The sequence below is a fragment of the Pholcus phalangioides genome, unplaced genomic scaffold (genome assembly GCF_987345545.1).
Source record: "Pholcus phalangioides strain wild (caught in Gottingen) unplaced genomic scaffold, Ppha-v1.0 ptg000010l_1, whole genome shotgun sequence".
NCBI classification, from domain to species: Eukaryota; Metazoa; Arthropoda; class Arachnida; order Araneae; family Pholcidae; genus Pholcus; species Pholcus phalangioides.
The window spans coordinates 8700531-8727143 of NW_028301603.1; the positions used below are offsets into that span (position 1 = coordinate 8700531).

The 26613-nt window shown below is 37.2% G+C and overlaps 2 protein-coding genes across 2 annotated transcripts in view; both read right to left on the reverse strand.

Moving 5' to 3' along the window:
- LOC149080849 (uncharacterized) overlaps positions 1–18234 on the reverse strand; it is a 42413-nt gene extending 24179 nt beyond the window's left edge. The window contains exons 1-10 of the mRNA XM_089237515.1: positions 18168–18234; positions 15516–15645; positions 12852–12941; positions 10416–10494; positions 10202–10281; positions 8602–8824; positions 5783–6045; positions 2766–2826; positions 2188–2519; positions 768–837 (exon numbers count right to left, since the gene is read on the reverse strand). Of these exons, the coding sequence (XP_089093641.1) occupies positions 768–837; positions 2188–2519; positions 2766–2826; positions 5783–6045; positions 8602–8824; positions 10202–10281; positions 10416–10494; positions 12852–12941; positions 15516–15632 (1315 nt within the window). The 5' untranslated portion in view covers positions 15633–15645; positions 18168–18234. The remainder of the gene's footprint in view (positions 1–767; positions 838–2187; positions 2520–2765; positions 2827–5782; positions 6046–8601; positions 8825–10201; positions 10282–10415; positions 10495–12851; positions 12942–15515; positions 15646–18167) is intronic.
- A 2356-nt stretch (positions 18235–20590) lies between these two features.
- The window catches only part of LOC149080850 (neurexin 1-like), a 196835-nt gene continuing 190812 nt past the window's right edge, over positions 20591–26613 (reverse strand). The window contains exon 21 of the mRNA XM_089237516.1: positions 20591–25089. Coding sequence (XP_089093642.1) covers positions 24149–25089 — 941 coding nt within the window. The 3' untranslated portion in view covers positions 20591–24148. The remainder of the gene's footprint in view (positions 25090–26613) is intronic.

The window sequence follows — 26613 nt, forward strand, 5'->3', positions numbered from 1 at the left end:
ATTTGTGTTCTGTAGTCATTATGGCGCAATCTTTCTTTCACAAGCAGAAGCTATGGAAGAGAGCGTGCCGATGATTAGTCTCACTCCCCCATATGTCACAAAAGATTATAATATAATAGGGAACTAATGAAGTATTGGGCTCACAAAACTATTGAAAATCTTTTGATATTGCAGGCCACACGCCCAAAATTAGTATGATGAAACAAATCCACTGTAGGAGCATGTGCATGAAGAGTAACATGATGAAAAAAGATGATTTCCGATCTTGTAAACAATGCGAGCCGATCTCCTCATTTAAGGGTTCCACTACAGAGCAACAGGCCTACAAACAGTACAAATATTCAATCATTACACTTCACTCCTAAAATATAGATGACACCACTGCAAAATCAGACATCACTAGATACGCACTGAGACGGTTAGGTACACACACACACTTCCGCCTCACTAGGTAGTAAATTGCCCATGGCGACAGACCTGAGCTGTGCTTGATTTGAATGAAAGAAAGAAGAAAGATCCCATTTTAAATAATCTATTTCAAAACATAGTTGCGAATGTGATTATCCTGCTGGCCTGTCTCTTAAAGTTGAATATTTTGTGTAAATAAGTGTTATTCTGTAGCGTATCAAGAACATACATCTACATAATTTTAATTGCCTCTGTCCAACAACTACTTGTGCAATATAATAAAATAATGTTTATTCACCATGGCTACTGCACTCTAATATGTTTCACAATGCATTAGCGAAACTAAGAAAAAATATTACCTTTCTGTTTTGGACCAATGGTTGTTTTGTTTTGTAAAGACATTTTGATGTGACCATTCAAGCTAGGTATCTAGCAGGGGGGAAAAAATTTCAAGTGTGAGATATATCTAGAAAAATATCAGATAAGGTACACTGAGGTAAGTGGAATCACTTTTTTCATTAGTTCAAGTTCAACCCAGCACCTACATTGGAGAAGTCAACAAAACTTTAAAAATATGGCAACCGGTTTTTAGAATTATTCTTTTTTTAGGGCAAGTGATTTAACCTCATTTTATTACGTGCCCCCTTTTTAAGATTAATTTTATTTTTTAGTGAGGCTAATTGAGCTGTAGAATTATTGATAAAATGGTGATTCACGAAAGAGGTTTAGAACCATAAAAATTCCAAATATTTTATTCTGCTATACAAAGCTAATAACCTTAGTATGTAGAAAACTCACAATTTTAATTAACAACTTTGGTATGTAAAAAACTTGCAATGCAGTAATACCCCCTCCTTCCATAAATATTAACAGACTTTATATGAGGCAAATGAGAAAGGAGATGTGAATTTTCTCGGACTATCAAACTTGAGAGCTAAAGGGAATGAGAGAACTTCATCGCTTTCTAATACTTCTGTCTTGAATGTTGTTCCATTGAAATGTCGGTGTAGACACTCATTCTTCTTCCAAATTTTGTTTCCCGACAAATCTCAACGTTGGTTAGTTGCTCAATGAAGATCTTTACTGACTTTTATCAGTGAATTTGACAAGAACCTAGTCACCAACCTTTGCTTCTGAAATTTTTTTTGACATTATGTCTATGACGTTTCGTTCTTCATCTATTTCAAGACACCCATTTTTTGGATCTATAGAAGCAGCTAGTGTTGACTCAAGAGCTTAACCTTTCTTCACATTTGTACCACAGTTGATAAAGCCAATGCAAATAGGAATAGGGTTAGCATAAATGTGTATTGGGTTCTGCATGCCTCAGCACAGGTAAAACATGGGGAAAGTATAAATCTTTATCTCTCCCAATTACATTTTTACTGAAAAACAGTAAGTACGAAAGACAAATTCAGCAAAAGACTGTTCCCAGAAGTTAACTGAATTTTACAAATTATGTGTAGTTCTACTAACCCGCAATTTCCATTTACTTCAGTATACCATAAGTTAGCTTCATAAAAAGATTACTGAAAAGTATGAGCAATTTCACAAGACTTTCAAGTAATGCAAATGATAACATTGCTTTTCAAATCATTCATGTAGACATCGAAAATAATTCATGCATCAACCAGAATTGCATAAATCCAAGAAATGTGCATCAACTATATCATTTTCACATGACAAGGATATAGTTTTCACAAGTGTAAGTATTCGAATATCGAATGGAGGGGGGGGGGGGGGAGAAATGTTAGCTAAATGAATGATCATTCTGCTGACCTGTTTGCTAGCAGTCATGGTTCCAGTTAGAGGGTGTGACAACTGCATATCAATGGTTGGATGAATGACACCAAAGACTTCATCTATTCTTTTTCTGGCGTCTTCTACATCACAGTCATTGTTCTCTGCCTCTACAGTATAAGTACCAGCCTCACTTCTGTCATCACTGATGTCATCCTGTTGCTGCTGCTGCACCGTACCTTTGACATCATCACTTTTCTCAACTTGCAACATATCTTTGGCACAATCCGTTGATACACTCGTGTTTAGCATCTTCTCTATGAGGAAACATGCTGCTTGATGCACTTTTCCTGGGGCAGCAATACTTGGTTCTATTGAAAATACAAAATTAAATACAAGTTACATGGAATTTTGATAAATCTTATATTTATATAATTTAAATACTTATTGGTCAGTCTGTGAAACAAATATATGATGAATCAGACTGGTTGTGGTCTCTGGTTGTGGGGCTATCATGAGAGTCTTATTCATCAAACAACAGCCTCAAAAAAATCGAATCAGCGCTACCTAAATACATTTTTTGTTGCTATTAAACCAAAATGCTTGATGAGTCTCACCTTCTGGCATCCTGGTGTGTTTTTGCCTGTGTGGAGCAGTTGAATTCGTTGATTCTGTAAACTATAATCGAAATAAGAAAAATGTATAAGTAATGCAATCAAGGATAAATGAGTAAATTTCATGCAGGGGAATTAGTACTACAATTGTCCCAAGTAACAAGAGACTTTTTTTGGATTGCCATATCTCTTCTGATCTATAAAATTACTAAAATTGGACAAATCCAGTGATTACATTTACTAATCTACATCAGTGACTTTCAACTATCAGGCTTTAAGTGCCCCAGAAAATGCATAGGAGACTTATGTATGCCAAGAAAGGAGTCACATACCTCTAAAAGTGTACGGAAGGCATGTGTGCCCCTCAAAATGTGTGGAAAACAATAGGCACTTCCTTGAAATGCATAGGAGGCTTGTGTATCCATAGACATGCATACCACTAGAACAGGGTTTAACCAGTCAACTCTCTAATTAATTTCTCTGAGCGTTACCCGCAGAGCCCACTTTTTTTTTAAAGATGTGCGTGCTTTTCCCCTTTTTTTTCCTTTTCTTGGAAGTTTGAAATATTAAAATATTTTTTTATAGCTCGAAAGTGTCGAGACATAATATGACACCCCAAAAAAGGGGAGGGGTGGTCCTTATGTCCTGTGACTAAAAGAAATGGTGTTGAGGGATTTATGTGGAACCATAGTAGTTGAACCATTGCTAAAAGATATATGAGTAATAAAACACAGATGCATCTTTGCAAAACATGACAAAGATAATAGTAATAATAATCTCAGACCTTGAAATATAATTGTCAACTCCATCTAGTGATGAGATAATAAAGTAGAAGGATGGCTGTACAGAGATGGCAGCACATGTATGACAAATTATTTTGTCATATCTATGTGAAAAAGACTGAAAGTCTGCGTGTCTGCAAATGCCGTCATAGGCAACACCATTACGTATACAGGGGTGGGAAGTGACTAAGTCCATTTCGGAGCAGCTTTGGAGCAGCAAAATTCAGGATTTGGAGCAGTTTTGGAGCAGCAAATTCGTGATTTGGAGCAGCAAAATATGAGATTCAGAGCAGATATTTATAAATTGGAAGTGAAATTAACAAGAATATTTTTGTTAACCCTCAACCCTTTTCAAAATAAAACTGCACTGTCTTTTGTTATCAAACATCTTTTCGTCAGCTTCATTTTTGTGTTTTAGGCTTTTGACACCTTGTTTGAAAGAGCGGCTATCATAAAATTTTTTGCACCCGTCTATTTAAGATGATTTTTGCTTACTGTGGGCACTATTTGCTGCCTTGAACAGCAGCACTTCAAATGAGCTAAAAAAAATTTATAAGTTTTTAATTTTTTTATACTTGGAAAGAAATTGTTGCAAAATGGGAGAGAATTTCGGAGGAAACAACTCGATGTTTGGCGATTCAGCACTCATTATCTGGCAAGATTGGCAATCTGACAATCGCTATTTGGCGAGATTGACGATTTAACGCTTGTTATTTGGCGATATTGACGATTTAACACTTGTTATTTGGCGATATTGACGATTTAACGCTCGTTATTCTGCAACATTAGCGATTTAACGCTCGTTATTCGGCAAAATTAGCGATTTAACGCTCGTTATTCTGCAAAGTTTCTACACTAACATTCGACATGCGCTTTTTACTCCCGGAATGAAAATTTTTTTCACGAAACATCGGGATTTAGCACAATGACAATCGACTACAGTAATTTCTGCTGCTTCCAGTGACGACTTTTTTTTTTAAACGGAAACACTTGAATTTGCACTTTAAAGCTGAAAGGCATTGCAAGCCATCTTCAGTTCCGTGATCACGGACAATATCGGGGTTTCGCGATGGAAAGCCCGATCAGGGGCCGATAGTTTAAGTATAGTGGAATAAAACACGCTCTTCTCTCTCGTAAAGAAACGTTTCGTGGCTAGCAGGAAGAAAATTTTTTTTGACGTCCTTTCCGAAATTCCGGGCATACTGAAGCAAAATTCGCTATTTGGCGCAGAAAAATGCGAAAATACACTATTGGAGCAGGATGGCACAAGATATTAGTTTTGGCGTAGTGCGGCGCAATTGGCGCAGAGTTCCCACCCCTGCGTATATCAGCGACGGCAAATGCCGTCTTAACCACTTGACTGGTTCAGCTGGATAAAAAATTCCTTTCGCAAAAAAGCGAAAATGGGAGAAAAAGCTTTAGCAAAATGCTGCAATGCTAATGTAATGATTGATGGTTGGACGTCTACTCGTTGCGTACCTCCTGTACACATTTCTGCGAAAGTGGTCGCTACTTTTTTTCGCATTCTACGATTTTCTTTCGCATTTTGCGAAAAATGTGACCGTTAGCTTAAACCCTGCACTAGAAATGTAGAAGACGTAGGGACCTTATGATATGAAAAAAGCAGCTTTGGTAGAGTCTTATATGTTTCCTATAAAATGAGTAGCAGTTCTGCAAACCTGTTGATATGACAATAGGGAGCATGTAAATGCCTACAATACACCCTTAGAAATGCAATGAAGATTTCCTTGCCCTTTTAGAAATGCGTTGATATGTGCACCCTCCACCTTGAAAAAGCAAAGAAAAAATATTAAATGGCTCTTTGAACAGAAAGGGAGGGGGGGAGTAACAATCTATTGGAGTCAGCAAAGGTAGACTTTTTTTTTTTAGTGGGAGGCAGACTGCATTTGTCTATGATTATTGAATTCCCTGAAAACACACAGGAGAAGCTTGTGTAGTATTCCCTAGAATATTGGAATAAAAGTTTTTTTTGTAATTTCCCTGTCACCACTGCTGACTATTTTTGAGTGTCTTAGACTCTTGGTATGCACAATACAGGTTGGGAACTATTGAACTACATATACATAGAGAGTAATGGAGAAGCCTGATAAATAGCACCCAGATTAGTAACCTAACAACCAAAAATATGCTACTCAAAGTCTGATGTCATTTCCTGAAGAAATCTGTTTCATAACAGCTAGTTTAGAGATAATTCAGTGGGGGGAATCAAAAACTCACCTTCTGTAAATTAGTTTCATGCCTGGTCGAAAGGTGGGAAGATGGATGACTTTCTGAATCCGCTCTGGAAGAACCAAATTTCCGCACTCCATCCCTCATGGCGAGTCTCTTGCGAGGTGTCGTGATGTTGTTTTCAAAGGCAACTGTAAAGGCCATTGCTGCTGGAGAAGAATGAGTAGAACTCGCATCATGATCTTGACACAAAGTTGTGCTGCTATTAGCTGGTGCAGAACACGATGATGACTCACTCCGGTGACTATAATCTGAAAGTAATACAAAAATTGTAACACTGTCTAATCAAAAAGGGGAGAAAATTCTAAAGAGCAGTTTTAGGGGTTATCCAAGTATGACCTCAACATCAATAAAGGGGGGAAGAGGTTTTGGATTTGCAGACTTTTGATGACAAGGAGTGGGGAGGATGGGGTTTGAATGATGCTAAAAATATTAAATATTTACTGGCATTTTTACTGGGAATGTCAAAAATGGGGGAAAACCTTTCCCTAGTGTGGGTACATGAATAAACACTCTTCCCTCCTATTGATAAGCCCTCATTTGACCTCCTCCTCTAGTAGACCTTTCAGACCTCTACAGACCCCCCATCCTGTCTCACTTATAGAATGGGCATGTCGGCTGAACTGTTTTGTACCCACTGCAACAAATTCTACCCGGGATTCCTTGATTGTTCTATTATGAGAATTAACAAAACTAGAAAATAATATTAAATTTAAATTCTATCTGCAAGAAAAGAAATTACCACTCACTGACCTTCACACCATTGATTTCAAGTAAATCTCGGTGAGATGACTTGGTCGGCCAACTCTCCAATCTATTTCATCTGATTATCAGAAGATCCTGTGACAAACATGTCTCACGGACGAGCGTAATTTAGTAAAACATAAAATAAAAAAATAAGAGAACCAATAGGTCCTCACGGGTTACTAGCTACATATGGAAGAGAGGGAAATTCCTGGCAAACATCTGGCTTTATAGGCTTGGTTACAGCACCCCCACCTCGTTTGCATTTAACACTCAGAACGACCAAGACTTACTTAATGGCAACAGTTTTACAACTTTATGTGGTTAAAGCAGTTCTAATATGAAACATCACGGTCAAGGCCATCCCAGAATGAACAAAATGGCGGCAGCAAACAACAACGGAAATAACAATTTGTTACACCACTTCAGTGCGTTGTCCTTGACTGATTTGCTGGAACCTTGTACACACGCAGGTACATGCTCTTCGGGAGAGCATTAACGGGGAGCATTTGGTTCACTGATGGTTTGCATGGTGATCAGGGTTGGGGGGGGGGGCTATTACTTTTGCCTTTCTTTGTACCCTCTATGCTCCTGTATGATGCGCATGAAAAACCAGCTGCAGTGATTCACGAGACAAGCAAAGAAACTACTACTCATGAAAACAATTTTCTTGCATGATGGAAAGCTGTGAATGCAACTGGTTTGTGCATATATAGGTGGGATATTAAAGAAGAAGCAAACGTTTAGCATATTTATTTACTATTCCCTTGAAATACTTGATCATGCATGGGTGCAGGTCCAACTTGCACTTGGAAAAAAATTGGTAATCAATCATTGGCTAGCCAAGACCAGACAAATTCACAATAACTCCATTAATTGCATCAATAGCTAAATAGAAAATAATTACTTCAAATTACGCAAATGTTTTTTTTAAGCAATCATTTTGCCATTGACTGATCAACATCTTTGGAATTTAGAGAAACCATGAAGATGATGATAGCTCAATGCTATCGGTACTTTCCACTAACTAGCAAAGTAAATCCCCACACAACTCCTTTAATTAATGCTTAAACCAGTAATTAATAAACTTAAAACAAAAGCTAAAAATATAGTGTGTTTAGTCTATATAATCATGTGAAAAAGAATCCCTGTGCATACATAGCAAAGTTTACTACAGCAGCATCAGAGGGTGCCAGTCAGACTCCCTATGTATATTCTCAAAGGGCAATCCAACTAGAGGCGTACACAGGATCAACTTTTGTAGGGCACAGGGGGTTGGGTCGCAATGAATTTCTTAGAGGAATTTTGATCATTTTTGTCGCACCATGGTCATTTTCTGCATACGAGGGCTAATTAGACCGGGATCTACAATTTATTGCCATTTCCGAATGGCAGGCTTATTTTGCAGGCTTGGTACGCCAACCCCTTGATGGGGGACTCCCTGTGGTAACAATTTCTTTCTGAGGTCATGTTACCATTTTTTTTGTACCCGTGTCAGGAAATTTTTCTGACAAGGACAAACCGGATATTGAACTTGCAACACCTCTAAACATCTTTTGGTACTTTAGGTGAGCATCTTATCGACCTGGGCTACAGCACCCTAAAGAGAGATTTTGTAAAATAGCATTGAAATTAACAGAAATTCATTATAATAACATATGAAGGTATTTTCTCTCTTCCAATATTCTAATTTTTTTTAAATATTTTTATAGTTTAGGGGACATAGGGGGCTCGCATTCCCCCTTGTGTATCTCTATGCTCCCAATATGCGTTAGGAGGTGGGGGGTGGCAGAGCTGACGAAATTTTACTGACAAGGGGGGGGGGGGGTTAAAAATGGCAAAAAATCCGCTGATGTAATACTTAAATAGCCCCTTTCCCAAGTCAATCATGGCAATTGAAAGAGATTTAATTATTTTTTGCTCATTTATGCCGAGCCATGTTGAAATTGATATTTTATATTACCTTGGCTTGGTTGACATAGCAAACAATCATTTATACATATCTGTGATAAAAAAAAAAACACATTCATAGAAAAAAAAAAACTAGATGGGGTCCCCCTCACCTGGACTGTCAGAGTAGTTTCCATCTGCATCACAGGCATTTTGATTTCCATCTTCAATACAGCTGAAATTCAAAGACAGCGTGTCTGGTGGGAGATCGGTCCGGTTCACAGACTGCTGCCTTTCCTGAGGGGATTCTGTTCGTTGCTGGGCAATAACCACCACAGAGTTTTCACTTGGCTTCTTGACATGTTTTGGAGATTTTGGACTAGATGAATGACTTAGCTGAAAGATCAATGAATTAATAAATAATCACCATATATGAAAGCTCGACAAAAATGAAGGAAATAAAACTCCAAATAAAAATATTTCCGCTTGACTATGAAAAATAGGGATTTGTGTTGGTTTTCGTAAGAAAATTCGTCATTTCAATAGTACAATGAAACATCACAACAAAGACACTCAACATGACTACAAGCCCCAAAGCAGAATGTTTAGCACTGTTCATTACTCCATTGGGGCATATTTTTTGTTTCATTCAGGTCGTCCATTTTTCCTTTGGTTATTGGAAGTTTCATCGATAAATAAGCATTGCTTTTGGGGGGTATTACCAGTGGTACACCAGGTTTTCTTGGTGGGAAGATTCGTGGGCCAATTATATTTATGAATGAGATGAATTTTTGTGCAGCAAAAATTGATGGTATTTAGCAATAGAGAAAGAAACCTTTTGGTCTTTTGGGACATTCTTTCCTGCTTTTCAAACTTAAGACTTTCTTTCTCCTTGTATAGATTTGGCCACCACACCTTGAAATTGACTACGTCCTTAACTCTTTCAAGTTTTACTACAGTAAACTTTGATGCATTCTGGTTGATCAAATCCACATATTAAGAATGCCATCTGATCGGGAAATGGAGCTTAATTTCCTCAAAACATCGAGACTCCACTAAGAACATCAATGTGTGATTTTATTCTGCCCTCCACAGAGTTGTCCATAAAAAAGTACAATATCTTCCCATCTTCAGCTGCATCCAGGGCGGGGGACAACTGCCCCAGGTGGAAGAATTTAGAAAGAGGCACAGTTTTTGGTGGGAATAAAGAACACAATTACAAAATAGAATTTTAACTTTGTGGGGGGTGGCAAAAATCCTAGTTACGGCCCTGGCTGCATCGATATATTTTTTCAAAAGGAACGTGACTTCATTAGGACCTTTGCCTCCGTTTGTTTTACCATCTCTTAGGTTATGAATACCAAAGGCACCAACGTATCTGCCTAAAGTAGTAGATATCTTGCACTGGAATCCGAGGTAAGGATACAGTAACCATACAATACAATTGGTCTCAATATACCATCTCTTTGGATATCTTTCCCATTTAAGAACTTCATTTTACCAGCTCATTGTTCAAGGTTATATAAGCTAGTAAAAATATGCATAGACTTAATATACTAAATATAATTCTGAAATTTGTAGTATAATTCACAAATCATTTGTAGCTGTTATTTCATTTGTACAAGGGGGTCTGCGGAATGCAAAAGGTTAAGAACCACAGATTTATGGGTTACGAAAGAAACTCTGCACTGAAAATTCAAGATATGAGCAGAAAAGAACATCTCAATTTTCCACTTAATATACGTAGAATAGAAGCATTTGCACAACACTCACTACTATATTTTTAGCAGCATCCTCTGATGACGGAACTCTGCCTGTCGAACCAACTTTCTTAAGGTAAAATATATCTGGACTTGACAACATTAAGGAATAAAATAAAATAAATTATGCAAGACATAATATACAAGGGGTAAAACCAAAAGCTGAACAGTTTATGTGAAATAACAAAAAATGAACCACATATATTTTCACAACAGCGAAAGGATATCATATCCGAATCTAATACAGTCTAAATCTTTCAGTTTCACATACGTCTGCTCAGGGATGCGAACACCATTTACATATGTCTGAAATGCAAACACGTAATACATTATTTCAACAACATCACAATGAAAGACTTTACCACAATGTTCTTATTATATTGAAACACAATTAGGACAATTTTCTTGCAATTCTTCTTGAGATTGCAAACAACACCACAATGGTTCCTACATCACAAATTTAAACTAAGAGGTTGGTTAGCGGGGGTCTTGAGAAAATGCCCCTCTTGCCCAAGCAAGAAGTCCATGACCACCCAATATGGCATTCAATGATCCACTATTATGTCCGAGTCCTACTGTGTGTTCTACAAAACTCTCTGGTTGCCATCATATGCTCTCAAACACAAAAGCTTATTTTTATTTCTAGCGCTGGATTCTTCATAAATTTTAACATGTGAGGGCTACCATACTTTAATGGGCAAAATCCACAGATCTCAATTTTGCTACATCATGACAAGCATCATATTGTCTGCAGAACCATCACCCTTAGGGGGTATGCAACAGGTGCAGTCACACCGGGCCCTGCACTTCCATTAAAAAAAGTGAAAAAAACCCCATATATATATTTTTGTAACAAGCAAGGCATCTGAGATTCAACCGATTTGATTATGGAATTTTCATCAATTCTTGAATTATATCTATCAGTTTTGGAATTATTTCTCTCATCAATTCTGGAATTATTTCTCTCATCAATTCTGGAATTATTTCTCTCATCAATTCTGGAATTATTTCTCTCATCAATTCTGGAATAATTCTTATTAATTCTGAATTTTCATCAATTTTGGGTCTTTTTTCCCTTCATTAATTCTAAATTTTCATTGGTGATAGATATTTTTCAGTATTCCTGCAGTCTGTGATAATGCATAAATCTTTGAATGCCTATTCTTCTTTACCACACTATATATACAATCGGGGCTAAGACCCAAAATTGTTTTCGGACCAGCCCAAGCATCTGATAAAGGGTGTGGCTCTGGTCTGCAGCGATGCGTAATCCGCATATGCAAATTTTATTTATCACCAATGAAATATTTACGAATGGGGCGTGTTGGTTGTCACATTTTTGTAGAAAATACAATTTTTTCTATACAATTAGTTTTTCTATTGACATCCATATGCCATCTATAAATCATTAAAAAATTATTTTTTTTACCCAATTCATTTTTCAATGTATGGGGAAAAAGGTGCAGATAAGAAGCAACAGTACATAATCCACACTAAGAAGCTGCTATGTTTTAAAATCATATAATCAGCGGATTATATGCAGCAAAATATGGTAATTAGACATGTGCCTATAGTTTTTGTCATGTCCAAAAACGGGCATGTGTTCTATTTTTTTTTTATTATGTCTTGCGAGAGTTTGGCATGCTAACCCCTTGATGAGGGAAATGTGTGCGGTAGCAATGTGTTCTGCTGGACATAAATGAAATTGCGTTCAACTTTAAAATATACAATTCTGGATGGTCTTGACCCACTGAACATAAATATCATGATGGAAAAGTTTTATTGGATCTTGTTTCTGAGATTTTATCATGTTAAAAGTTAAACAAAAAAGTGTTATATCGAACAAAATAGGCTATTGAAGAACATTACCAGGGAAAATGATCAACCCTGATGCTGGCTGATTAGTGTTGGACATTTGTAAACAAAAAGACATTTGGTGTTTTTCTGCACTTGTGGCCTGAAATACATAATGAACTGATAAAATCTTCAAATATTACACTTCTCATAGTTAGAAAAGTTGATGGCAGGTGGCAGCAATACAAATGTCCTTATGTCCAGTTTAAGCTCCATGCAAAATGAAGTGCGAGTCAGATGCCTATAAATGAACTATTGTTGCAATACTGTGTAATATTGCGCCATATTTGTGTAAGACTGTGCAATACTCGTGTTTCTATGTATTTTTGTTGTGATTTAATAAATATTAATGTTGTACATGTATATATATTGGTGATGTTTCTATATATTTGTGTTGTTTTTTCTGTATGCATATATTTTGTTTATTTACTTATGCTGTGTTTCCATTTATTGTATTATGTGCATTGAATGTGCAATTTCTGAGAAAATGCAGCCAATCAAGCTTTTTTACGATCAAATTTATGTCCAGCACACCAAAACACGCATAAGAAATTACTATTTTTGTTTTCGGATGCAGAAACTTCATCAAAATTTGTTGCCCAGTGTAATCATAATTTTTGTTGATCCTGTACATCAGGAAAAATTCTGACCAGGATAAATCGGATATCAAACTCTCGAGTGCCCCCCCCCCCCAATACAGTAAGATAGATAATACGACAGCCTAATATACTAGATACGATTTCCATTTCATCAAAATTTGATGCGCAGTACTTGTATAAATTTATACAAGTGCCATTTATGATACTCACCCCCGTCAGACTATTCAGATCCTTGATAAGGAACTCTTTCTCCTCAGTGTTGTAATAAACCACTGCATGCCGTTTGTCAGCACTTGCAGCCTGAAATTTATAATGAACTGATAAAATCTTCAAATATTACACTTCACTCATAGTTAGAAAAGTTGATGGCAGGTGGCAGCACTACACATGACAAGCATTACACAGAAACATAGTGTGTGTTAGGTTCACAACATGCACCAATTCACTAGAAGTTCTGCAGAGGAATATGGACAAGGTACATGTGTGGTTCGATAGTAGCAGCAATTCAATCATACCACAATGTCATTTAGAGATTTTTTTTTTATGCTCTCTCTGGTCATTCTCACGAAATTGGACAAAATAGGAAAAAGGAAATTATCAAAAATAAATGTCAACCAAAACGTCCAAAAAAATTCTTAGGGACTGCTGATAAATAAAATACATAGGGTAAAGTAAGGCCACCTGCTGATAAATAAAATATAGTCAATTATTTATTAATTTTATTTATTAAAATATAGTCAATTACTATTCAAAATTAATGATGAAAAAAAGATTAATTAAAGTTTATCCATGTTGAGAGGGCGCAGTAGCCCAGTTCGATAAGATACTCAGAGGGCATTCTTTTTTTACTCTGTGATAGGGATTTATTTATTAGGGAGAGATGGTATGTTTTTTTCAACCCGAAATATACTGAGAAATTGAATGTTCTGGATGTTATGCCAAAACTAATATTTGGAAATAAAAGTGATTTGTCTCCTCTGGGAATCGAACCAGGGTCCCCTTGCATACCGGGCAAGTGCGCTAATCAATGCACCAGACACACACACACTTTTCAATTCCTTATAACTTGTTTGAATTCATTCCACTGGCATTTGGATGCAATATTATATCCTTTGATCATAAAGTGGTTAACCAGTCAACTGTCCAATTAATTTCCCCGAGCGTTACCCGCAGTGCCCACTTTTTTTTGAAGATGCGTGCGCTTTTTCCTTTTCTTGGAAGTTTGAAATATTGAAATATTTTTTTTATAGCATGTTTTTTTATAGCTCGAATGTGTCGAGACATAATATGACACCCCAAAAGTGGGGAGGGGCGATCATAATGTCCTGTGACTAAAATAAATTCTGTTGATGGATTTATGTGGAACCATAGTAGTTGAACCTTTGCTAAAAGATATGAGTAATAAAACAGATGCATCTTTGCAAGGGAGTTGGAGAGTTGGAAATTGAAACAAAAACGATGGGGATGCAGCTTTGCAAAGCATGACAAAGATAATAGTAACAATAATCTCAGACCTTGAAATATAATTGTCAACTCCATCTAGTGACGAGATAATAAAGTAGAAGGATGCTGTACAGAGATGGCAGCACATGTATGACAAATTATTTCGTCATATCTATGTGAAAAAGACAGAAAAGTCTGTGTCTGCAAATGCAGTCGTAGACACCATTACGTATATCAGCGACGGCAAATGCCTTTTTAAGCACTTGACTGGTGAAAAAGACCGAAAAAAGTCTGCGCGTCTGCAAATGCCGTTGTAGGCACCAACATTACGTATGGCAGCAACGGCAAATGACGTCGTAACCACTTGACTAGTTAAAAGGATGTTCAAGTGATGGCTACATTCTTCTTAACCTTTTCAACACAAAATTTGATAGGCGGCAACTGGTGTTGTAGGACTTAAACCAATGTTTTCCAAATGTCACAAATGGAAGGGGGGGGGAGGGGAACTGGGGAAAATTTTCACTTGGCTATAGATGAAAAATTTTAAAATTATGAAAACGATGAAATATGAAAGTATACTGGTTCTAAAAATGCACATAGAGATGGCTTAGAATAGAAAAGATAGCCTGAGAGACATTTCCATAAATTTGTTCAAGCAAATTAAAGAAAAGTTTTGATAAAATTTTAGAGTGGCGACTGGTTAGAAACACAAATATGAATAGAAAGTGATTTAAAAAAAAGTTTTGTGCCAAATATATTAAACGTAAACTGCGGGGGGGGATACACAATTTTGGCCTATTTTGTGAGAATCATCCATATATAAAAGTCAAAATTCAAGAAAAATAATGAGCTCAAAAATTTCTGAATTATGCGGACAGATGTGAACGCCAACATTCACATTGTGATTGAACTCTGTATTGGAAATGATTATAATGTGTAATTACCACATTAAAAGATACATATTTGTCAAGGTTCTTGCCGTAAAAACAGAATTTTTTTGCACTGTTGTTTCGCAATGAGCCCTTGGCTGACTGGAAATGTTCCGGGGTAAAAATTCTTATAATAATGTGCTTTCTACACTTTTCTCAAAATTCTTCCAGATTGTTCTGCAGTAGCACTGATTGTTCCGAGACATACATCGCAGATTTCGGCATATTCTGCTTTGGAGGTTCTTGCTGTCTGTCATCATTGAACAAATATGCAACGAAATGTTTTATATGGTGAGCAAATAAAAGATCAAATTTTGATAAATAGTATATGTACTTTTGTTCACGCCAAATTAATTAAAAAAAAAACAGCAAGACAGTTTGGCTGAATTATTTTCATTTAATTAACAAAATCGTTATCAGAAATAAAAAGCCAAGCAAGAATCCCCAATCATATTTTCTATGTACAACTTTTGATCTTTCAAAGCCTTAATTTCCCACTTGCCTGCAAAATAATATCACATTCTTCTCGTCCTATGAATATCATCCCTTGTGGAAGAACATGGGTGCGGCCATCTTTTCCGACCAAGACCCATTCATCTTTACCATCTGTAAGGCTCATGTGTGCCTCGCACCTGCAAAGAAAACGTACACATAATACAATCATACACTCTATAGCTATCAAAGACAATTCAAAAGTAATATACAGTAACTCTTTTCCTTGACGAAAATTAAAACGACTATTCTTGATTAACAAGACATGGATTGTGAAAGCTAAAGATGATTTCAAGCTATAGATTAACTTCCATGCCATTTTTTGAGTAATAGTTCTGATTGGAGAATTGCATCATTACAGAGAGGTTCTAGTTAGGATATATTAGCACTACAAAAAGTGCATAGGGACCACAGAATAATATCGTTATTTAGGCAATTACCGTTAAAGTGGGTCACATTATCTAAGACTTTCGCTGTATATCCGTGGACCAATCAAACATCTTTGACTCCAGTAGCAAAAGCTCTGTAATTCTTACTTTCCCTTAAGGCCCGTTTACACACGTTAAGTGATTAACTCTTTACCGCCCAGATAGAAAACCTGGGAGGGTTGTGAAAATACCAAGTTTTTTGTGTTCGAAGTGGACTCGTCCAAATTTTAGCCACTTCCCTCTCCCCACCCATTCTCCATGCGTTTCTATTCATGCCACCCTTTGCATTGACGTTCACCCTTTCATTTCAATTCGATTTTCGGTAGATAATTTGTCTACTGAAAACACCCCTTTCCTCACAGTATTATCTCTTTGTAAAATGCATTGAGTACCCTTAGTCCATTCTCAAGGAACATTCTAGTACATCAGCTTTTAAAATCTCATTGATAGGGTGTTGCAGTTGTCTTTTCCGTTCCCGCCTCTGACAAGAGCTTTCATCTTCTTCCCCGTTCGTGACAAAAGCCCACCAAAACATACCCATACCCCCTAGCTGTGCCGACTTGAGGCGGTTATGGGCATTAACCTACTCGGCCGACTTCGGGCGATCTGGGCATCATAGAGTTAAGTAGTTAACTAAATTTTAAGTTGTCAAGTGTACTTTAAAATGCATGCAGACAATAAAGCCGTTTAACATAGGTTTAAGTGGTAAGTGATTAAGCAATTTAGTGAAATAAAGATGATTCTATTTTTTCTGTTAAGTAGACCTACACGCATGCATTAGTGGGCGTGGCCTGTCATTTTGCTCTCTCACGTGGATGTTTATTTTGATCTTAAGTGTGAATGACTTCGCACTCTGCAATCTCCTCCTGTTTTAAGTTTCAATTTCTTGAGGATATGTAATAATGGCAAACTGGTCTCGACACTACAATGAAGTTCATTGAGGACTATTAGACATCTGAATGTCTCAAACTACCAGGACGATAGTTATAAAAATAAACAAACAAAAGAAGATGTGATGTTAGATATAGTGGGGGAAAATAGAGCTCCCGGGTTTTGGCATAAAAGAATTTGAGTTGAAGATAAAAGCATTCGTTCCACATACTCCCAAGAACTAAAAAAAATTAAAGAATCAAGAGCATCGGGTGCGGGTGCTGTGCACCCAAAAAATATAAAATATCATTTATTATGGCTCTGATCACAATATTCGTAAGTTCTAACAGATTATTGTCAACCATTGTTGAAAAATATACGAGCTTTTTTAAAAAAATACACCTCTAAATATGCCGGATATAAAAAATTACTATTATTTTCTCACACGTTGCATCTCTCCCCCTCCATTGATTTGATAGAGACTTTAGTGCGTGCACATGCGCCAGCCTCAACAAAAATGATCCAATGAGCATCTACTTAATCACTTATCATGTAGACACTTTTTAAACACAATCGGTAACTTATAATTTAGCTAACTACTTCATCTTAAAACGTGGAAACGGGACTTTAGACTCCCTTACGTCAACGTTCAGCACTGTCGATTGTAGATCCCAAAATTGAAATTTTTTTTATTGTGGCTATTTCGCTTTGATCAAAGCCCTTCTAGCCCCAGTTTGTAGAGGGGGTGGGGGCCTCATGATGAATGAGGAGCCTCATGACCTAGCATAGCCCCAATTAACATAAATTGCATCAGACCTATAGTGAGCCCCAATGCATTATACATCCCCAGGGATTGATAGGCTGTTTTGATGGCCCTGTGAGGAGTCCATGAATTTAAATTTAAATTATGAAAATGGTCACTGAACTAATTATCAATGACTGTGGAGAACTAGAAATAAAGCATTCTTCGCTGTTTTGTATCTATTCACATTAATTTATTGAATTTATTTCCATATTACTCATCAATTTCTCCCACGATATTACGTCACTAATTACTAATACAATTCGATACTGATTGTCACTCATATACTCACACAAACGATTATAAAAACTTTCCACCATCATAGCTTAGAAAACGAATTTATATTATTGAAAATAAATTCATGAATTTTAGATGGGAAAAAGTAAAATATAGGCTAAAATCTCAAGTCAATGCAAAAAAAAACAACAAATGTACGACCGATAACTATAAGGGCGATAATTATCATGAGTTAATCGATAAATTATTACACAATATCATACACTGCAATAAAATTAATACTTATCAATTTTTAGGCATTTATCAAAATTACATTTATACTTACGAATTATCACATTTAAATCCTCAAGACAGAACAGCATTCCAAGGCTCAATGTTGCGAGACGACAAGGAGGGATTGGTCTTGTTTTGATTTATGTCCCGTACGCCCTTCATCGATGGTCAGATTTTGGAATTGATTTAATTGAATGACTGACCATACGCCCTGCATGTTTCTTTGATGGTCGCAAAAAAAGGGTCTCCATGTCCACGAATAAAATTCATTCCCGAAATTGTGCAACCGAACTTGAAACGTAATTGGAGATATGTTGCATTTTATTTATATCGATATCAGTTACATAAATGTTCATTTTTATGAAGCAAACAATGTTGAAAAACGACTAATACTTTAAGTATTTTAACAAACAGTTTTGTTTTTATTTGGTAGATGGCAGCAGGCACGGCTAACTCAATTCATAGTCAATGAACTGAACCTCAATTCAACACTCAATTGTGCCGAGTCGGCCGTGCAACAAGTTTCAAAGAGCAACGATGTTTCTCGCATGCATAATAGAATTTCCTACGCGTCAAAAATCGGTCAGAAAGACAACAATCAATTTTACTTGAAGTATTTTAACAAATAGTTTTGTTTTATTTTGGTAGGTGGCAGCAGGGGTCTTAGAGCAACGGTAGTTTCTCGTCGTCAAATCGGCTAGCAAAACAATAACCAATTTTAATTAAAGAATTTCAACAAATAGTTTTGTTTTAATTTGCTAGGTGACAGCAGGGGTCCCGGAACAACGATGTTTCTCGGATGCATAATGGAACTTTTTATGCGTCAAATCGGTCACAGAAAAAAAAACCAGCCAATTTCACTTGGAGTATTTCTAACAAATGATTTTGTTTTTATTTGATGGGCGAAAGCAGGGATCCCGGAGCAACGATGGTTTCTCGCATACATAATAGCATTTTTTATGAATCAAATCGGTTGTAAAAACAACCAATTTACTTGAAGTATTTCAAGAAATAGTTTTGTCTTTATTTACTATAGGTGGCAGCAGGGGTGCCGAAGCAACGATATTTCTCGCATGCATAATAGAATATTTTTTATACGTCGAATCGGTTAGAAAGACAATCAATTTTACTTGAAGTATTTCAACAAATAGTTTTATTTTTACTCGCTAGGTGGCAGCAGGGGGGGGGGGGTCTCAGGGCAACGATGGTTTCTTGTAAACTTTATGATATATATTTTTTCATGCGTCAAATCGATTAGAAAACCAACAATAAACTTTTCGTGAAGTATTTTAACAAAATAGTTTTGTTTTTATTTTCTAGGTGGTAGCAGGGGTCCCAAAGCAAAGAGTATGTGTAAGTAATATGAGTAATATGTTTCCCGCATGTGTAATCGACCATCTTCACACGAGAAAAATACGGGACATGCCAATTATCGCAAAAATGATGGAATAGATAAGCAAAATTGCCAATTACTTCTAAAATCACCGATAAGTCATAGTTGCGGGGAAATACAGGAATATAACTGAAAATACGGGTCATATATCACTTTATGAATGTATGATAAGTACAGTACTTATTTCTGAATCATTTTTTTTAGCTATTGTATTAACGCCAATTTTTTGACCTGAATTACCCGGAGTTATGCAAATGATAATGCATATCAGTTGGTGGTGATGGCATCTATATTTCAAGTTGCGAACTATGAGAAACATATGTGCCCCATTTTCTTTAATTCTTGAAATTTGGCAACAAAGATTGAAGTGCTTCAAAAAAAAAAAAAAAAAAAAACTGTTTGGCATAGCGGAGTCATTACAAATGACGATAGAGAGGCTGTGTATAGAGCTACTAGGAAAATCTATACTAGATAGTAGACGCCAGCGAGTAACTTTTTTTTAACTCGTTATGGAAAAATATCGAATATTGCCAGTTGTTGCAAAGAAAATCGTCAATTATTACACCTCCATAACGGACACTTTCCAACTCTGTGAACACTCCTCGTCCGCGGACACAATCCCTTCAGTGTCCATTATCGAAAGATTCTGCTGTATGTGTGATGAATATTTATAGTTATAATCACATCGCATTATAATAGTAGAGAAAATTGTTTGACCTTTGATTGTGTGTGTGTGTGTGAAAAAAAAAAAATTCAGGCGAGCTCTGTTTAAGGACAATGTTTATAGAAAAAAAGAGTTAGGATAGCCAAAATTGCGAGAATATCCCGTAGGAGTCAAATGACAATCAAAGTAAATAGAGATCCAAAATACGGGGCATTGCCAATCCTTGCCAAAAGTAACAAGATTCGTCCTTTGGCCTCTAGGATGGACCCCTGACAGCCCCTTCCACGTGGCGCTTGTTGAAAGTGTCCGGGAGGGGGGGGGCGGGTTGAGGAAGGGTAAATCTGATATAGACCAAAGAAATCGACAACGAACATCAACACGAACAAACAAAAGTGTTTTCTTTTTTATTGCCCCACAAATGAGTATTACATTAACGCCATCAATAAATAACTGATGCCATAAAATAGAAAAATTCAATACAATACACAACTGCTTTCAAATATGCAAAAAAGTCTCTCTTTTTTTTTTTTCAATAACAGTTTTCGTTTTTTTTCTTGTAAAAACTGAAAAACAATAAACTAACATAATCAAAAAACACTAACAATATTACATTTTATTAATTAATTATTATTTAACGTCAGCAGCACAATTCGAAATATTTTCCTACGTTGGACCATTCAGCTTTTGAATTTTCACACAATAATTATAATACATAATAATCATAATCATGATTTTTTCCCCTCTCTCTGTGTCTTCGATTTACTAATTATAATATTTATATACTCATATGTACATTGTACATTATTTGCATTTTATGACCTCACCGAAGATTTATGGAGGGAGGGAGGAGGGAACACAATGTCAGCGCGTTTCTTTCTGTATGGGGCCAATTATTATTATTTATAACTAATATTTGTCTTCTATAAATTCCACTTTTTACTCTTAATAATCGTTGGGACGTCCTTTAATTCTTTTTAGGCCATTGAAGATAGGTCAGAGTAGCCCAACTCGAGAGGTATTCTTCAAGGATCCCCCTCTCTGTCTTTATATCCATTGGTCATGAAAATGCACAGCATCATACAAGAACATTCAACAAAACGGTAAGGTGAAAACAAAAGGAAATCAGATAATCGCCATTACGGTATCTAAGTCGTTGTCTAGCGTTGTTGTTATTATTATTATTTATTATGATCTTCAGGTAACAATAAGTTTGTTTCCATTCATTATAATTGTCTCACAGGCTTTGAATGCACCTTTTTATTCAATTTTACTCTTGAGTAAGTACCACAAGGAACCACAATCTTCCACGTTACACTTTTCCAAACAAAAATCCATGTCAATGTTAATATTTGTATCGCACCACAGTTCCGTGAACTCTGTCCGTATCCGCACTATATTTAACGGTAATCATCGATACATGTGTTATAGCGAGAGAACAGGAGAATATGAACAAGTGACGTTACGTGCTGGCACTTCGGCGACGTTAATGGTATAAATTACCACATTGCGGCAGTTTTTATTAATCTTTTTTTCTTCGTTGGATACAATACAATTATCCGCGTTTTATGATTTTTTTTTCATTTTTTTTAGAGAAATATGTGGAGAGAAAAAAAACCAAGAACATGCAGACATGCAATCAATGCCACACACTTACATACAGTCGCATATTTATACAAAACGTACGAAAAAACAAAACAAAACAACGCATTATTTCATTCACTAGAGCCGAGATCCGTCGCTGTTGCAGGATGAGATCGTCATCGGTTAAGCGAACGTCTTTGAAACTGAATCATTTCTGCAAAGTGAGCACGAGCACTAGAAAAAACGAAACTTTTCAAGGTGAACACAGACTAAGAAAGAATAATCCATAGGTTGAACCTAGCGGTGAATTTTCCATTGACGATATGCAAAGCCTGTCGGTGGTTCTTGAACTAGAATAGGCTAAAAGCATGCGAAATGTGCATCTTCGGTGAATTAGAAGAAAAAAAAAAAAAAGGAATGATGGCCGTCGGGAAAAAAGAACAGAGAAACGATTATTATAAGCCAACGAGAAAGAAAGATATTATCATAAGAAAAAGAACAAATATATGATTATTACCGGCAAAGCTAGAGAAAAGAAACGATGTGCGCGTGGACAAAATTAGAAAGAAAGCAAAGGTAATCATTAGAAAAATAACAAAGTATGATGGTCATCCGAAAAAATAAGAAAAGAAATAATTATCATCCAAAAAAATAAGAAAAGAAATACAATGATTATCCGAAAAATGAAAACAACATTGCGATGATCATCCGTAAAATGAGAACAAGCGCGATGATCATCCGTAAAATGAGAACAAGCGCGATGATCATCCGTAAAATGAGAACAAGCGCGATGATCATTTAAAAAATGAGATCAAAGCAAGATGATCATTTAAAAAATGAGATCAAAGCAAGATGATCATCAGATAAGAAAAAAAAGCATAATGATCATGCGAAAAAAAATGTGAGCAAAATACCGTGATCATCAGCAGAGCGAGAACAAAGAAATGGTAATCATTGCTAAAGAAAGAAAAAAAAAAGATGAAGATCGGAACAGTGACAACAAATAGCGATGATCACCAGGGAATATGAACAGGGAACGATAGTTATTGGAAGATGAGAACAAAGAACAATGATCATCGTTGTAGTGAGAAAAAATGCAATGTTGATCATTAGAAAAAAAATAGTGAACAAAGCAATGATGATTATCGGTTTAAAAAAAAAAGACGATGAATCATTCACACAATGGCGAGAAAATTTGAATCATCCGTACAGGCATCACAGCCTCTGGATGATAAATATGTTTTTTTTTAAACAAATCTAAATCTCTGTATGCTGGAAATAAATTTGATTTGATTTGAAAAAAAGCAAAGATACATCATTGGAAGATTGTGAAGAAGAAAACAACGATCAGCTGCAAAGTGAGAAACGATGATCGCTGTCAAAAATCGAGAAAAAAGAACAAAGGTGATAATTAGCGAACAACATATAAACGATGCTCATTGGGAAAGCTAGAACGAATGAACGATAATCACCGAAAAAGCTAGAACGAACAAACGATGATCATAGGTCCATACGAGAAAGAAAGCGGTGTCATCCGAAAAATATAAAAGAAAAGTACGGTAATCATCCGGAAAAAAGCTAAAACTAAAGTAGAATGTTCATTCACGAGAAAAATCGACAGCAATACAGCCGTAGAAAATAATAGCAATACGTTGATCACACTTGAAAACAGTGACAGCTAAGAAACGATGATCATCGTCAAAAAGTGAAAACAATGTATATTATTCCTTAACAAAGAGATAAAATTCAATACAATCATCATTGGAAAATCGAGATAGAACAATGTTAAGCATCAGCAAAAGCTGAGAAAAAGCAATGATATCAACATCGGTAAAGCGATGAACGCAAAACATCATTGACGGCAATTAAAGAACAGACACACTGATGTGCACCATTCACAAATCTAAGGAATTTCGCGAAGAATTATCCTGAATAATACGTTGCGATAAGGCAATTATAACACTATATATTACAACGATGGTTTTATATAGTTCAATAACACGATTCTCTCATACGTTGTAAAGGTACTAGCGATTTCTCTCATTATAATTCAGATTGTTTTAGAAGTGGCCGGAATATTGGTGAAAGCAACAGCGACGGGCCCCATGGCTGGGCCATCTCTTCGTTCACTAGGCTTTTCTGCGCAGTTTGTTTTTGTTTTCTTTGGTTGCGGAACTGTTTTATTTACTTATTTTGTGGTTTTTTTTTTCAATATATTTTAAACTGGCCATGGCACATAAACTCGAACTGTTCGCCAGCGAGCAGTGTCTGTCCGTCTCTCTAGGAAGGCCCTATATAAGATGATTGATTCTTTTACACGTTTTTTTAAATTCTCTTTTTTTATGTTGTTTGTGTGTTGTTTTCTCTCTCTGTGTGTGTATTTTTTTCTTTTATATTAGACGTACCACTCTTTCAGGTCTTTGACGTCTTTTTTCTTTGGTTGTTTCAACAACTTGGCTGGATCAGCGCCCTTGATGGCGCCGTTAGCGGCAGCAGCGGGAGGCGCCTGCTGGTAGTGCGCGGCGGCGTTCGGAGCCGCCTGGTAGGGTGGCCTCTTGAGACCCCCCTCGTCATCCGCTTTGCTGTAGCCAGTCCAGCTGCGCACCCTGTACACTACCAGCGCCACGATGACGATCACAATGAGCACCCCGGCTACGATCCCGATGACCATGGCGGTGTTGTCGGCTGCCGAGGGGCTCTTGGCCCTCGGTGGCGGTTTGAAGCCACGTTCGCGACCGGTCACCGGCATTTCTGGTATCGGAACGCCATAAACCGGTGGCGGCGATCGGGACGTGGACATCGTCGGTGATCTCGGTGTGGCCGGGTGTATCGGAGGTGGTGGAGGCGGCCTCGGGTATTCGTCTTCGTGAGACGGCCGTCGATAGATGGATCCACCTGGCGGCGGTGCCGCGGTCACCACGGTCTCCGGCCAGTACTGTCGTATGAGGGGCGTCGTCACCACGAGCGCCGTCGTGGTGCCCATTGTGGTCGGGTACAGCTGTGCCGGGGGCATCGCCGACACCGCCTGCCTCGGAGGAGCAGGACCGACAGCGGTCTCTTCGTCGTCGTCGTCGCGCGACGTCGGAGGTTGCGACAAGCCGCCAGGTGACGTCGGCCGTGGTGATCTGTCCGCGATGCCGATCTCTCCGAGGCCGGACCCGTCGATGCAATCCTCTTCGTCATCGCAGATGGTATCGTCGACTCCACCACGAGAGGAACCGGATGAAGGTATGACCGATCGTCCAGGAATCGATGCCGATGAACTAGGTCCAGGAGTGGTTCGCGGTTGAGGTTTCGGTGTCGGTGGAATATACACAGGCGTTATAAGATCATCTCCTGGTCGCGGAAGGAAAAACAAAATTCATTAGAAATGACATTGTTGTGACATCAATAATGCAAATAAACAAAAGAAAATTTATGAAGAAACGGGGTATTTTACGATTACGTCACCATCTTCGCACAGATGTTTTTCAGTAGTCCTCTGAAGGTCAGATATTCCTAAAAGTCTCCGATAAATCAATCAAATCTTCGATCAGGATAAAACATATTGTATGGTATTCCCAGACCTTCATTTTATGACTGACCACACCCTTACTATTTTATGATTCTTCGCAACTCCTTTTTGAGTGTTTTTCTATTGGTTACAATCCCTCAAGATTTTTGGGATAATCGAATCGCTCTCTGCTACATAATGATGTCCACCGAATTCTAACTTCATCCCATATATTTCTTTAGAAAATGTCACAGCCTTCCGCTATGGGTTCGTTCATGCTCGAGAACCACCGCATCAGAGTTCTACTCGGTGGTTTCAGTTTACAGAAAAAATATGTCCAAAATCAGAGAGTGATCACTCAGAGGTTTTGATTTTGATAGATAATAGAAATCAACGTGGTTGATATGATCAGCCCGACAATTATCTCAAGGGACAGGCAAAATCTACGCCTGACACTAGCAGATTAGTGCTCAGACTTCGATGTCGATCTAGCATAAAAATTTACGTCAGTGTGTGATCATCTTCACAAGTGCATCAAAGGACACGTATCATGTCCAAGATTAGCCGATTAGTGCTCAGATTGAGATTTCAACGTCGAAGGATGATTGAAAAGTCCACACCAGTAATTTTATCAGATTTATAAGTGCATCAAGGGACACGCAAAACTTATGTTCGGAATTAGCAGGTTACTGCTCAGACAAAGATAAAAACGATGAACTATGGAAGTCCTCCAATTCAATGGCTTGATCTGCTTAGCATGTCGAGGGACACGCAAAATTTGCTTTCCAACATTAGCAGGCTGAAGCTCAGACAAAGATCCCAATGTCGACGGCCTATTGAAGTGTACGTCATTGACTTGATTAGCTAGACAAGTGTGTCATAGGGTACTCGAAATCTATAAGAATCTGCAGGTTAGTGCTCAAAAAAGAAATCCAATGTCGATGGACTATCGAAGTCAATGACTTGTTCAGCTTAACAAGTGTATCCCTGGATGCACTTGTTAAGCTGAACAAGTCATCCGCAAAACCCATTTCCAAAACTAACAGGTTGGTGATCGGACGAAAATTCTAATGTCGATTGACTAATTGAAGTTCACGCTCAGTGATTTTAAGAGCTTAACTAATCTGTCAAAAGACACGCAAAACCAATTTCCAAAATTAGTAGGTTAGTGCTCAGACTAAGATGTCAATGTTGATGGACTATTGAAGTTGATGTCAGTGCTTTGATAAGCTCGACAAGTGTACCAAGAAACACACAAAATCTATAACCGGGATTAGCAGGTTAGTGCTCAGACAAAGGATTTCAACGTCGATGATTTTAGCAGTTTAATTAAGGGACACGCAAAATATCTATGTTCAAAATTAGCA